The sequence below is a fragment of the Camelus bactrianus genome, chromosome 9, assembly GCF_048773025.1.
Source record: "Camelus bactrianus isolate YW-2024 breed Bactrian camel chromosome 9, ASM4877302v1, whole genome shotgun sequence".
NCBI lineage: Eukaryota > Metazoa > Chordata > Mammalia > Artiodactyla > Camelidae > Camelus > Camelus bactrianus.
The window spans coordinates 46,508,943-46,523,617 of record NC_133547.1 but is presented as its reverse complement, the minus strand read 5'-3'; the positions used below and the strand labels follow the sequence as shown (position 1 = coordinate 46,523,617).

Below are 14,675 nucleotides of genomic sequence, written 5' to 3'. Positions count from 1 at the left end.
GGAAATAACCTTTATTTCATTAAATGATAGCTGCTAACTTCAATGTCATATATGAGATCACTGGTGACTTTGATTATCTAAAAGAAAATTTTTTCCATTATCCTTCCATTCCAACATCTCTCAAACCCAGGAGAAATTATCCTTTCAGCCATTTCCTTTTTTGACAGAAAACAATCAAGCATCAAACATATTATAAGAGAAATCGTAGAACTAGAAAAATTCTTCCAGAATCACAATAAAAAAAATATTACTTGGATTACTGTGGTGGTAGAGACAACTGCACTGCATATGACTAATATATGTGCCTTCTAACCCCATTAATATTTTCTTGCCTTCACCTACCATTATTTAAAAGATATACATCACATCAAGAAGGCTTTAAAATAGGGGAAAGAAGTGAAGACTACAAAAAACAGCTCAGTAATTCTCAAGACTAATCCTTGAGTTAAGTAAAAGCTGTTAGTTAAGTTAGTAAGTAAGTTAACTTACTCTTTTACACTGAGAAGTTTAACAAGTGACCTGAAGTCAAGAGAGGCAGAAAGTTAGGGCAAACTCTAAACACAGCTCTTCCCCAAACCTCCATCCCTACACACACTGCTAATGTTCCCCTTGGAACTAGAAATATACAATATAACTCACTCAACTTACCAACCAAATCACCTTGGGCAAGATACTTTTTTTTTTTTTAACATACATCGATAGTACTACTGGAATTTCCCATCTTTTCCTCCTCCTCTAAAATGTGTGAGTATTAGAATTGGCATGTGTTAAAAAAAAAAAATAGAAATAGGCACCTATCTTCCTTGATAGTAAAGAATAACAATGCAGAAGAAGCTTCAAAATACTCAAATAAATGACTAAACAATCTTTATGTAAATAGAAAATCTGTCACATATCTGTGTTTTCCAAAGCAAGTATAACTAAATCTTGACTGAAACTTGCCAAAAAAAAAAAGTTGCTTCAAGTTACAGTTTCATAGAAATACAGTCGTCCTCCCTTATCCAAAGGGGAATCATTCCAAGATACCCAGTGCTGCCTGAAACCCTGGATAGCACTGAACTCTATATATACTATGTTCTTTTCCTATACATACATACCTATGGTAGAGTTTAATTTATAAATTAGGCACAGTATGAGATTAATAATAATCACAAAATAAAGCAATTACAATAATATGCTGCAATAAAAGTTACGTAAATGTGGGGTCTCTCTTTCCTTAAAATATCTTACTGTACAAATTTAATCCCTTTTCCATCTTAACTAAGTACTAACTGCACTGTGGCCGTAACTTCTACAGTTTGAGGTGTGACAGCAAAACTAGCACACATTTCTACTTTCTTCTTCACAATTTCACAAATAGAAGATTTGTTCTTACCTTACATCTTTACAACCTCAGCATATGATTTTTTTCTTTCCTTACTAAGTCAGGAACTTTTACCTTTTCACTTAAAGGAAGCATTTTACAGCTTTTTTGGCAAATCCAAATTGTTGGCATCACTACTTTTATACTTTGGGGCCATCATTAAGTAAAATCAGGGTTACCTGAACACAAGCACTGTGATACCTCCACAGCTGATCTGGTAACCTAGATGGCTACTAAGTGACTAATGAGCAGGATAAACTGGACAAAGGGACGGTTCACACCCCAGGCTGGAGGGAGCAGGATGGCATGAGATTTCATCATGCTACTCAGAAAGGCACACAGTTTAAAACTTATGAATTGTTTATTTCTGATATTTTCCATTTAGTATTTTTGGACCAAGCTTGACTATAAGTAATTGAATCCAGGGAAAACAAAACATTAGATAAGGGGGGGACTACTGCACTCAGATTTTAGGAAGTACCTAAACAGTTAGATCCTACTTTAAAAATAAAGGTAGAAAATGAAAACAGTACTTAGAAAAAGTAAACTTACCAAATATATTAGTGGAGTGTCCTTTCCTTGCAATAGGTCTGAGTTCATTATGTCCCCACCCGTACATCCTATAATTATCCCAGGCATGTTTCATCATCTGAGAAAAGAAAAATTATAACTCATCAATTTACATTTTTCACAGACTCTTATCTTTATATTTCATGTAACTTAGTGATTCTATCCTTACAAACTTCTGTATCTCCTACATTAGTATATTATTCTATTAACATCTATGTCAGTATGAAAACACACATAACCATGTTTAACTTAAGTCTACACAACAGAACAAAAAATCGGATGTAATAAACAAGCTCTTTTTTACTGGGGAGGCAGGTGTCTGGCATTCTTTCCTTTTAGGAAGAATGAATCCTTTTGGAAATAGCTCCCCTTCCCTCACTGTGATTATACCAGAGTTGTCAATCAAGGGGCTCTGATTCCACAACCAATTAACACAGCCTGGCTGGAGTATCCCTTACCCTTAGACCAAAGACTAGCAAACTCTCCCTGTAAAGTAAATATTTTAGGCTTTGCAATCCACACAGTCTCTGTAGCAACTACTTAGCTGTTACAGCACGAAAGCACCCTAGATAACACAGAACCAAACAGGCATAACTGTGTTCCAACTAAACTTTATTTTAAAAAATGAGGCAGTAGGCAGAATTTGGCCAGCAGGCTGTGGTCTGCCACCCCATGACCTACACAACGTGACTGGGTACATGTGATTCAAGTAGGGGCAACAAAGTCCTTTCAAACATGTTGTTATAGGCACCAGGAGTCAGAGGGACTCTCTCATTTTGCAATCTCAAGGTCTATGTAACGTATAACCCTGGGGCTGATGGGAACTAACTCTCTCCCAACGTGGAGAAACTAAATAACAAAAGAAAACAGATACAGACAGATGCGTATTACTGACAAAAACATCTATAGAATTGGATTTAGCCAAGTTTGAAGTCCTAGTTTAGAACCACTAAGCTAATAAACACTTTTATATCAATTAGTTTGAACTGAGTTTCTTACAACCCAAGGAGTACTAAGCTACACAACAGCAGAGTACATAATTATGTATCAGCTGAATTATGTAATAGTAGTCTGTGGTATATCAAATATAATATTCATTAAAACATTTCTCAACTTGCTTTTTGCAGCCAGCATTACTCAGACACCAAAACTAGGCAGAGACATTACTAGGAAACTAAAAACCAATGTATCTCAAAAACAGATACAAAATTTAAAAAATTCCTTAATAAAAATTAATAATACATTAAAAAGGAACACACAATGACCAAGTGCAGTTCAACCCAGGAATATAAGACTAATTTAACATTCAAAACCCCATCAATATAATTCATAATGTTAAGAATAAAAAGGAAAAAAATCATACAATCATCATTCTAGATGCAGACAAAGCATTTGACAAAATTCAACACCCATTCATGATAAAAACTCAGTAAACTACAACTACAAGGAAATATCCTTGTCTTAATAAAGGGCATCTTCAAAAAACCTACAGTTTACATCATACTTAACAGTAGAAGATCCTGCTAAAGTTGAGAACAAACCAAATACATCTGTTCTCACCACTTCTTTTCAACAATGTACTGAAAGTCCTAGCCAGTGCAATAAGAAAACAAATAAAAGGCAAAAAAAAAAAAAAATCAAAAAGGAAAAGTACCTCTATTTACAGAGGACATGACTATGCACAAGGAAAATCCTAAGCCATCTTAAAATAAAAAGCCACTAAAACTAAAAGACGACTTCAGTAAATGAGATACAAGTTCAGAAAAGTAAAATTAAATATATTACTAAATGCTGGTAATGAAGAACAGACATAGAAATTAAAAAACAATTTCTTTTTATAATAGCATCAAAAAACATGAAACATTTAGGAATAAATGTAACAGGATATGTGCAAGAACTATACACTAAGAACTAAAACACACTGCTCAGAGAAATTAAAGAAAACCTAAATAAGCAGAAAGATGTAACCTGCTCAGGGAATGAAAGATTAAATATTAAGATGACAATTCTTCTCAATTCACCTACAGATTCTATGAAATCCCAATCAAAATCCCAGCAATCTTTTATTTTCACAGAAAAGTTAATTCTAGAAAGGCAAAGGACTTAGAATGGCCAAAACGATTTTTTAAAGAACAAAGCTGCAGGACTTACCTGTTTCAAAACTTACTGTAAGTTAAAGTATTCAACAGTGTCATATTCTCATTAAGGATAGGAATACAGACTAATGGAATAGATATAAATCCAGAGAGAGACTCAACATCTATTGATTTTGTCAACTGATTTTGAACAAAAGTGCCAAGGTAATTCAATTGGGAAAGGATAATCTTTTCAACAGATAATGTGGAACCCTAGAAAGCCTTACGGAGGAAGAATGAGGTACAATCTTTACTTCACACAATAAACAAAAAAACTTAACTCTCAACAGATCACAGACTGATATGCCAAAACTAAAACTAAACCATACGCCCACACAAAGACTTGTACACAAATGTTCACAGCAACTTTATTCATAATAGCCAAAAACTGGACCAAATGTTAAACAAATGTTCAACAGGTGAATGAATAAAACAAATCATGGTATATCCCATACAACAGAATACCACCGGGGGAAAAATTACCTTTATATGCAATCTACGTAGAGGAATCTCAAAAACATGCTGACAAAAGCCCAGAAACAAAATATCACACAACTTATAATTCATTTGATTGACACTCTAGAAAAGACTAATCTAATCCATAATGACTAAGAGCAGATCAGTGGTTGCCTGGAGCCAAGGAATGGAGTGGACTGACTAGAAAGGGGTACAAGTAAACCATTTTGAGATTATGGACATATTCACAGCTGGAGCACAATTGTTACACGGGTACGTACACCTGTAAAATCTAACATAAAGCCGTACTCTTAAAATACATACATTTTATTGTACATATATTATGTCTCAATAAAGCCGAATTTTTAAAAAATCTAATAGCCTGTCCTATCTTCCTCATTAGTAATTTTCGCTCTCCTGAGCTAAGAAGTTAAAGCTTTTTCACTTGTTTTTCTAGTTACCACTATATTTCTAAGTATAGTTTGTAGTGCTATTTCTTGATTTTTATAAAAGTTTTAGCTATTTAATATATTCCCCCATATTTAAGATAATTTAGCTCTCTCATACACTATCAACTCACCTCCACATATACTTCACCACATATATTCCCTGGCTCACATCCTCCTAATATAGTTAGCAACATGTTTTTCTTATAATTATTATATGACTTTATTCAACTTTTATTTTCCCTGCTGTAAACTACTGGTCTGAAGTTTAGTGGGGTTTTTTGTTGATGTAGTTTTTAACGTAGCAATTATTAATTTACTTTCAAATTATACTTGAGTTTCAAAACTTGCCTCAATATAATCAAACAGATCAAATAAACTATCAGTTCCATTTTATTCTAATACACCCTTCCTGAGGCTCTCTATCCTCCCACTCTCATCTGGACTTCTGTTCTCCAACCTGAAGCACAGCCATCATCCTGCTGATTCCCTTTTCCACATTCCTGAGAATGCCCTTCCTTTCTCTCTCTAGTGACAAAACCCCTGTTTCCAAAATTGCTTATCTTCCTATTTTTATGATGAAGCATATTTTCCAGTAGCAATCTGAGACAATGTCTAAAAACATCTTTACTCTCAGATTTGATTCAAAATTTGGCTGAATATGTAACTCTTTCTAAGCCATTCTCTTCCAGTTTCTAACATTATTGTTGAGGAATCTAATGCGCCACTATGTACAATCCCAATCTTCTGGGTGGAACTATTAAACTTTTAGGATCTGTTTTTTATGCACTTTTTCTAAAATTTCAGTAGGAATCCGCCCCCCCCCCCCCCATTTGGTTAGATGCCTGGCAGGTCCTTTCAGTCCAGAGACTCACATTCTTAAGTTTTAGCCCATTCTCCTCAATTGTTTCTTCGACTTCTTCCCCTCTATTTTCCCTGTTCTTTTTCCAAAACCCCTAATTAATCACTTGTTAGGTGCTCCAGATTGAGCTTAACATTTTTCTTGTTTTCTCAATCTTTTGTCCTTCCAAGAGATTTGATCAATTTTATCTTCCAACTCTTCTACTGAATTTTTTACTCTATCATATTTTTAATCTCCAAGAACTCCTTCTTATTCTGTAAATGTTCCTTTTTATAATTTACTTCATGAATTTAATTTTTTTGGCACCCAAAGATGTGAATTCTTTTTTGATATTTTTTTCCTGCTCCCTGTATTGTTTCTGTATCCTCTAAATTCCTCCCTTCCATCTGTTTCTCTCATGCGAGAAACTTCCCTTACACGAATGGTGATCTTCGGTTTGTTCTTCACATATGAGTGAAGCACTTACAAGATGATCAAAGGCTGTCAGTGAATAGGCAACACTTGTTGACCGAGCCTAGTCTCAAGGAGGTCAGGTGAAACCCAGGGGTGTCCTACTGAGGAACACAGTAGGTCTTTTCTCTTGGGCCAGTCAAGTCTCCCAGAGACATGTCCTTCATTTTTCTACTTATTGAATATAAATCTGCCTGCCACAATTCTAAAAGTTGTGCAGGAGAAAGTGGTCTCAATATTCAGAATCCACTTTTCACTTAATTCCCTCCACCCCCACCTCTCCATTTTTTAGAATGACCTCTGCCCTCTCCCCTCAGCTATACTTGGTATTCCCAAAATCTAGATGCTTTCTAATTCATCCATCCAAAAGTAAACTTTTGATCCTCTTTTGGGGAAAGGAGGGCAGCAGATAGGATTTGTAGGCTAGAAAACTGGGAATCCAGGAGTTAAGAGCTCCTTTTAAAACTTTCAAATAATCCTTTTCCAGCTCTATTTTATACCTCTGCCTTCAGAGTGTTTCTAATTCTTGAAACTTTCAGATATTCTGCAGGTATTCATATCACCCTGCCTCTTGTTGGCTGCTGCTTCTGCAGGTAAGTGTCATTATGTTTAAAAGAACCTACACAGGGATTCTTAATATGTTTTATGTTGATTTACAGGAACACTAGACAACATGATGTGCTCTAAAGGATTCACTTAACAGGTCTGGGTTGTCCAAACCCTTCATATGCCCAAGGTTTGGCCTATGGCAGCCTCCTGGAAAATAACCTCAAAACCTTTGTTATCCTGCCTGTTAAGAGCATCTCGGTTTACCTGAAGCCCTGGGCAGTGTCAGATGGTTCATGCTAACAATGTGATTTATGGCAGGGACCACAGTATCGGCCTGACCTCTGGAGGTGCTAGAAAACTGAGGTCAGCCAAGCCTATACAATGAACTCCCAATAAAAGACCTGCACCCCAAGGCTTGGGTGAACCTCCCTGGCTGCCAATACTTTGTGTGCCCTGCCATACATCACTGCTGGGAGAATTAAGCACGGTCCATACTACTCCACTGGGAAAGGACAATCAGGAGCTTGGGCCTGGTCTCTACCGCACTTAATCCTGGGTGCTTTTTATATTAATTTTAATCTGTATGTTTTTGCTGCAAATAACCAAGACTATGAATAGAACAGTTTTGCTAAGTTCTGTGAGTACTTCCAGTGAATCACTGAGCCTGTAGGTGGGGTGGGTCCTTTAAACACACATTGTTATCCATCTGAATTATTATGTACATGAGACAAGTATTTAGATTCTAATGACATCTAAAATTAAAAAGTCAGGCACCCGAAAAAAAAAAAATCTATCAATGTCTAACACTGTCCAAAGAAGGTGCCTTAAGCAGCCTGTGCATAAAACATAGACTCCAGAAGCAAGGTGAAATCAGAATACAGAGCTGTTTGATTCCACTAAGGTCAAAGTTTTATACTAATTCATAAGGCCACACTTAAAATATCTGCAAAAGCTTCCATATTCATTACTAGAAGATATCTGACTATTTGGACTAAATTTATTATCTTATTTTATGATAAACAACTGATTTGAAATATTGTTGATCACATTACACACTAACAAAATCTTTTTCTTCAAGTCACTAAAACTGCAAACTCCACCCAGAATTAGCAGGAATTCTAATTAACAAAGTTCAACTTAAATATAGATTTCCTCTCTGTCTAGTATTCTCTTTATCTCCAAGTAACTCCTAGACTAACAAATTGAAAGACGTCTGTGACCAAACAAATTTCAAGAATTCTGAAATCAATCCTTCCCCCCTTTTCAACCCATTGAGACTCTCTGGAAGGATGTGTTCTTAATCTGCAGTATGGTTAAGCTGTATCATGATGTGTTCCTTAAAAGATGGCATATATAACGCTAATGCTTCAGAAGCATGTTTATGAGAAGACTTGCATAGTATCTAGCAGAATTTCTTGTAACTAAACACTTAAAACATTTCTTATTAAATGATAAATTGCTTATGGGTTTATCCTATGTTATTAACAAAATACTGAATATCAAAAGATCTTTGAACACAGAGTGAGTGATGTAACTATCCAAACAACATTATACCAAAATTTTTAAGTATCCTGTGTTATGATCGACATTAAGAAACAGTTTTATCCCTTACTGCCAACTTGCAAAATGAACTGAAACTTTGACCCCAAAACAAACAAGATCAAAATATGACACCACAGATGGTACAAATAAATATAGACAGATAAGATACTTTAAATCCAGTCAAATACATATCCATATCCATGACCACCCCATATCACAAATCTCAGCTTATTACCTCTTTAATTTTTTCCCTTTTCTCTCTCAGTTCATTATCTTCTGGGTCCCCACCATTTGTTCCTATAAGGTTTGGTATAGGAACTGGTGGCAGTGGCTTTTTCTCTTTCATCTTCATTTCTAGGACTACCTTATTTTTCTCTGTCTGAATTTCTGCTCGGATTTCCTCTCTTGATTTTTTTAATTTTTCTTTTGCTTCTTCCAAGGCCTTCTCATGATCAGCTCGGATTTTATTTCTCAGACGTTCTTCTTCCTCCCTGTAAGAAGAAGAAAAAAAAATAATAATAAAATAAAACTTAGTTTCCTCCACCAAACCCCTGATAGTTGTTTTCTACGCCTGCCATTAAAAAGAAAGAATGATCCGTGAGAGAGGCTTGCATCTATCTGCCCAAAGAAGAGGATAAATACATCTTAGTATGAGAAAGAAGATGAGCCCTGGATGCTGACGAGCAAACACTTTACAAAGTGGAGGAAGAGAGAACTCAGAAAGTTACAATTTAAGGACCAAGTGAAACAGAGAAAACAGCAATCAATAATTTATTAGTAGACACATAATAGAGAGAGAGAAACTAGTGAAAAATTAGATGGGGGAGAGAAAATAAAAACCAAAATTAAGTATCAAGAGGGAACAAAAATATAAACATAGGGTCAAAGAAAGAGAGATAAGCAGAAAAGGTAAGAGGATGGGAAAGTTTTTATTTGTTAAATATACATCATATCCTTCTAAAATTTTTACATTTTGTAAATAATGTAGATCTTATACCACAATGGCCTAACTGATGTGGGCATGCCCACTTAAAATTCTCTTGAGTCCTTGTTAAAAATACAGATTCCAATTTAGCAGATCTGTATTAAACCCATGAATCTGTATTATTAAGAGCTCTCCTGATGATTCTGGGGTACATACAGATCTGGAAATCACTACTGCAGCAGACACCTACTGGGTTTCTAGTCGGCCCTAAATCTTTTCTCCACCTCCACCCCAATCCACATGAATGAATATAGGCGTAGTCGTCACCATTTTCCAAATCAGCCAGTGACGACTACTCTAAGGGTAAACAACTAACCCAACAGTCACCAGAGTTACTGCTTCAGAAATTTAATTCAAACTCTGGCCGTACAACACTGCTGGTGAGAATGTATAAAATGGTATAGCCACCCTGGAAAAGTTCAGCAGTTTCTTAAAAAACTAAACATGTAACCATCACAGAATCCTGCAATTGCCCTGGACAGTTATCCCAGAGAAATGAAGGCTTATTTACACACAAAAACCTATATACAAATCAGTTACAAAAAGATAAATACTATATGATTCTACTTATATTAGATTCTTAGAGTAGTCCAAATCACAGAAACAGAAAGCAGAATGGTGGTTGTGAGAGGCTGGGGGAAAGGAGAAAATGGGAAATTATTGTTTAGTGGGTATAGAGTTTCAGTTTTACAACATGAAAGGAGTTCTGGAGATGGATGGCAATGATGGTTGCCCTATTCATACTGTACATGTAAAAATGGTTAAGATGGCAAATTTTATGTGTATTTTACCACAATTTTAAAAATTGGGAGAAAAATCCTATACACAAATGTTTATAGAAGCTTTATACACAACAAGCAAAAACTAGAAACAACCCTTATGTCCTCCAACAAGTAAACAGTTAAGCAAATCACTGTTTATACAGTGGTAAAGCCACACTACGGAATATTACTCAGCTATAAAAAGAAATGAACCACTCATACACACAATTTGAATGAATTTCAAAGGTATTATGTGAGTGAAAGAAGCCAGTCACAAAATGTTACATTCTGTCTGATTCCTTTTACATGATATTCTCAAAAAGACAAAAATAGGGGGACGACTAGTATATCATAGATGCTAGTAGTTATGGATGGGGAAAAGGTTAAATATAAAGGATAATACAGGATTTTTTTTATTATAGCAGTTACATATCCTAATTTCAGTGGTTACACCAATGTGAACACGTGTTAAAAACCATAGAACTGTACATCAAGAGAGAAAAATATCAATCCACAGCTTAGTATTAAAACTAAGATGTTAAATGTTTAGAGAAAAAGAAAATTGAATAGCCAACAGTGAAAAAGGGCTGATGAGGAAAACAGAAGAGAGAAAAGAGGACGAATTGCAGCAGAGCCAGAGTGTCAGGGACAAACACTCGGGTAGCAAGAAAAAATGGGGCCTGCAGACAAACTCCATATAGGAAATGTAAGGCAGAAAGGAGCCAAGGTTAGCCCCAGTGTGCATCCAAGAGTAGTTCTGGGCTGATCTGTTCAGGAGACTCAGGCAGATGAAAGCATCAGCAGCAGACAGGTACTGAATGCAGTCTCAGACAACCAAGGTAAATACAGGCAGGCACCACTCAACTGCCTTCCAATCTACCAGCAGGAAACACTGTGCCTGGGCCCAGAGAACAGATCATAATCCATCTACACCAATCAAGTCTTCCTCAGATGCCCTTTTACCTGGGGTGACCACATAACCCCATTCCAACCAAAATGGAAAATGGCAACAAAACTAGTAATTGTTGCTGGTTTACATGCACCAGGCGCTGGCTTAGTCAGTTACTTAGATTATCTTATTTAACCCTCGTACTAATTTATAAAGTACCCTCTATTTGATACTGTTCTCCATTTTATTAGGAAAACACTAAGGTACAAACAGAAAAATTCAGTAATTTGTTCAGGGTCACAGAGCTAAAAAGCAGAGAGCCTGGATACAAACATGTGCATCTGGACTTCTTACACTACACAAATACCGCCTTCCACACGAAAGGTGAATTTTATTTAAGAGACTGTCTCACAGTGTAGACACTAAAACCTGTCTCTCAGTATCTTGCTCCCTTCCTTCCTTAGTCCTAGAGCCATCAAGTTTTAGCTAAGCATATGCTCCTGCAAAATAAAAATTCTATTTTCAGCCTCCCTTACTGAAACTGTCCTACAGACCATAAATAAACTTCTACCTTGCGTGAGCCACTGCTATCGTGTGATTTTATGGCTGGTAAGTGACCTAGTCTCTACTCAGCCACTCTCCATCCTAGATGTTCTCCTTCCCTGAGACTCTCATTAGCATCTGAGGACTGATTTGCCAGAAATAAACTAACCAAGCAATAGATTTCCTTCTTCAATTAAAGTGTTTAAATAAATCATGTTTGGAAACATTCTGTAAGACAAATAGAATCCTAGATTACAGAAGAATAGATAAAATTACACTGAAATCTTGTTTGGCAAAGATTTAGGTGGATACACAAATATCTCCCTTTTATTTTCACTCTATTCTTCTTTACTAAAGCTTTACTCTTCACCTACAACATGAAGTCTCATCCACCCTTAAAAAAATTAAATAAAAACTTCCCTCAAAACTGCCTCCACCTCCACCTTCATTGGTGTTCCTGTCTCCTTCCTTTCACCACTATACTTTTTCAAAGAGTACTACACTTGCTATTTCTACTTCCTTTAACCTCGCATCACTCTTCTACCACAGCTAAAAACTAATAGCTAAGCTTATCCTTCCTTTGAACTCCCTCTTCCTCACAACTGCTTTTCCAACAAGCCTCTGGCTTTACCATCATCAATGCATCTCAAAATGTTGTATTCCATCCTCACTTCTGTTCTTACTCTATATATTTTTCCTATTCAACATCATCCAACTGTATTTCCTCAACTCCTATATCAAAATACATACGGTCAGTCTTTTCCAGGTTACTAAGTACGCCAGACTCAAATTTCAAAACATTATGTAAGGCATTTGCCAAATACCTCTAATTTAACATGTCCAGAACAGAACTGAATGATTACTATGGAAAAAGGATAATCAGAGGCTAAGTTCATTCATCAACACAGATTTTTTTTAAATTTAAAATTAACAAAGTTAATCAGCAACATTAAAAAAGCAGAAACAAATACATCATTATAACTAATTGGACTTAACCCAGAAGGGACCAGTTTAACATCAGAAAAGTCTATCCATGTAATTAACTTATTATTAGATTAAAGAAAAACCGTATAAATCATTCAGTAGAAACAGAAAAGGAAAGTGACAAAAATTAAACATCCATTCTTAAAACCTCACAGCAAAGGAGAAAAAGAGAACTTCAAACTAATAAAATATATCTTCCAAAATTTACAGCAAATATCATTCATCATAGTGAAACATAAGGATGCTCACCATCACACTTCCATTTGATTGTACTTAGATTAAAATAAGATTAAAATATAAGAAAAAGAAAGTTTAAAAAAGTCTTCTGTCACAGGTAATACAATTTCTATATAGAAAATCCAAAGTATCTACAAATTATTATAAATAAAAGCGCAAGAAGGATGGGAAAGAAACTATATGACAGAAGGTACTCAGTAAATGTAATTTTCTTCTCTTCCTACTCATTGGGTCTCATCTTTCTAGACACCAAGCGTTTAAACTTCTATTGATACATTCTTTCCTCTTAATGATAGCAGCGATGTTTACATCAGCTTTCATTCACGTCCACTGTTTCATTGCTAAGATTTCAAGGCTGTGTTCTTCTGAGTTAGATTTAAGAAACAGGAGAGCCCTTAAAAACTTGGGCAGATAACTATGAGTATTCTCAACCATTATAAGAGGAATTTTTACTAAATTGACCCTTACTAATTTCCAAATTCTATGAACGCTCACCAAGGCCACTATAAACTGATTATGTAAAAAATGCGAATAAATCAACAATGTGATTCTTTCTTTTAAGAGATAAAAGAATGTCCATACAATGGCCTTTGTTTTTAATAACAAAATTAGATAATAATCTTTTCAAACATCGAATATTTTAATATCATGCTAAAGAAATCTCAGAGCATCCAAGAAAGCACAAAAACAGCGGAAACAGTATGTTAAAAAGAACTTACATACAAGTACAGGCCAAGAATGGTTTTAGGAAACAACTACAAGACAGTCAGCAATTGGTATAGAAAATACTGAAATAACAGCATTCTACAGAGCTCACAGGCAAATGTCTAAAGGAATTTAAGATCTTCCAAACGAAATGCCACTCTTTGTCATGAAGGAAGATCTCTTTAAACTTAAGGTAATCAAGAGGAACCAACAATTGTAAGGGAGCTGTTCACAAATACAGCCTAAGATGATTTGCAATAGCAAATGAATAGATCTTATTTGTAAGGAATAACACTGTTATATAAATGACAAAGAACTTGCTGAATGTTATCCTTTTAAGTTAAACCATGTACTCTCTAGTGTATCAATTTGTAGTTAAGAACTGAACAGCACAAATTCTGTCAAATTTGGGCTCACAAATTCTATGAGTGAATCCCATTCTTAAGAAAACATGTTAATAGAAAAGCCCAATTGTTTCCCAGTACAAGTAACTGTCAGCCACCTGAAAGAAGATGAAAGCAATTCAAAGCAAAGCACTGAAAAATCCACCGACCCTCAAGCCTCTATGACAAATCCAGTTACTCTGGTGAAGTGGTTCCCACAAACTACCAACTTCTTTATTCCTACTTTAATAATGCCGCTCATGGGCCATCAACACAAACTCACTGTCTCTATCTTAAATTTAGTTAGGTATAGATCATTTATGTGGCTATTAAAAGATTTGATTTACATGGAGAGCTATTATAGATTAATCTAACTTGGGTTTTAGGTGATTTTAGCTTGAATTAATGGTAATTTCAAGTAAAATAAAAAGTTCAATCATTGAATTAACTTCAGCTTAACTCAATAATAATCAACAAACATTTATCAAATGTGAGGGGCATTGAGTCAGGTCCAGGGAAAACAAGAAAAATAAGACATATTATTTCCCAAGGAGTTCACAGTATAATAAATATGTAAACACAGGAAGCACAAAACAGGTGGATCATAGCAGAGGAAATAAATAACTACAGGTGCAGTATCAGAGGACCACAGGTTAGAAGAGGTAAGATAGCCACATAAAAGCGTAGGCGTCTGCTAAGCATAAGAGTACGACCTGAAACAGATTTAAATCGGAAAATAGCATTAGAAAGGTATGATCTTCATTAGAAATTAAAAGGAAAAACACAAGTTTGCCAGGCAGTTCGAGAAAACAAGG

General features: G+C 35.4%; 1 protein-coding gene across 4 annotated transcripts in view; it reads right to left on the bottom strand.

Annotated features, from left to right (window-relative positions):
- MAN1A2 (mannosidase alpha class 1A member 2) overlaps positions 1-14,675 on the bottom strand; it is a 149,153-nt gene that overhangs the window by 111,134 nt on the left and 23,344 nt on the right. For all 4 annotated transcript variants that reach the window (XM_010968097.3, XM_045505857.2, XM_074370275.1 and 1 more), the window contains exons 2-3: positions 8,609-8,864; positions 1,916-2,012 (exon numbers count right to left, since the gene is read on the bottom strand). In XM_010968097.3, coding sequence (XP_010966399.1) covers positions 1,916-2,012; positions 8,609-8,864 — 353 coding nt within the window. The remainder of the gene's footprint in view (positions 1-1,915; positions 2,013-8,608; positions 8,865-14,675) is intronic.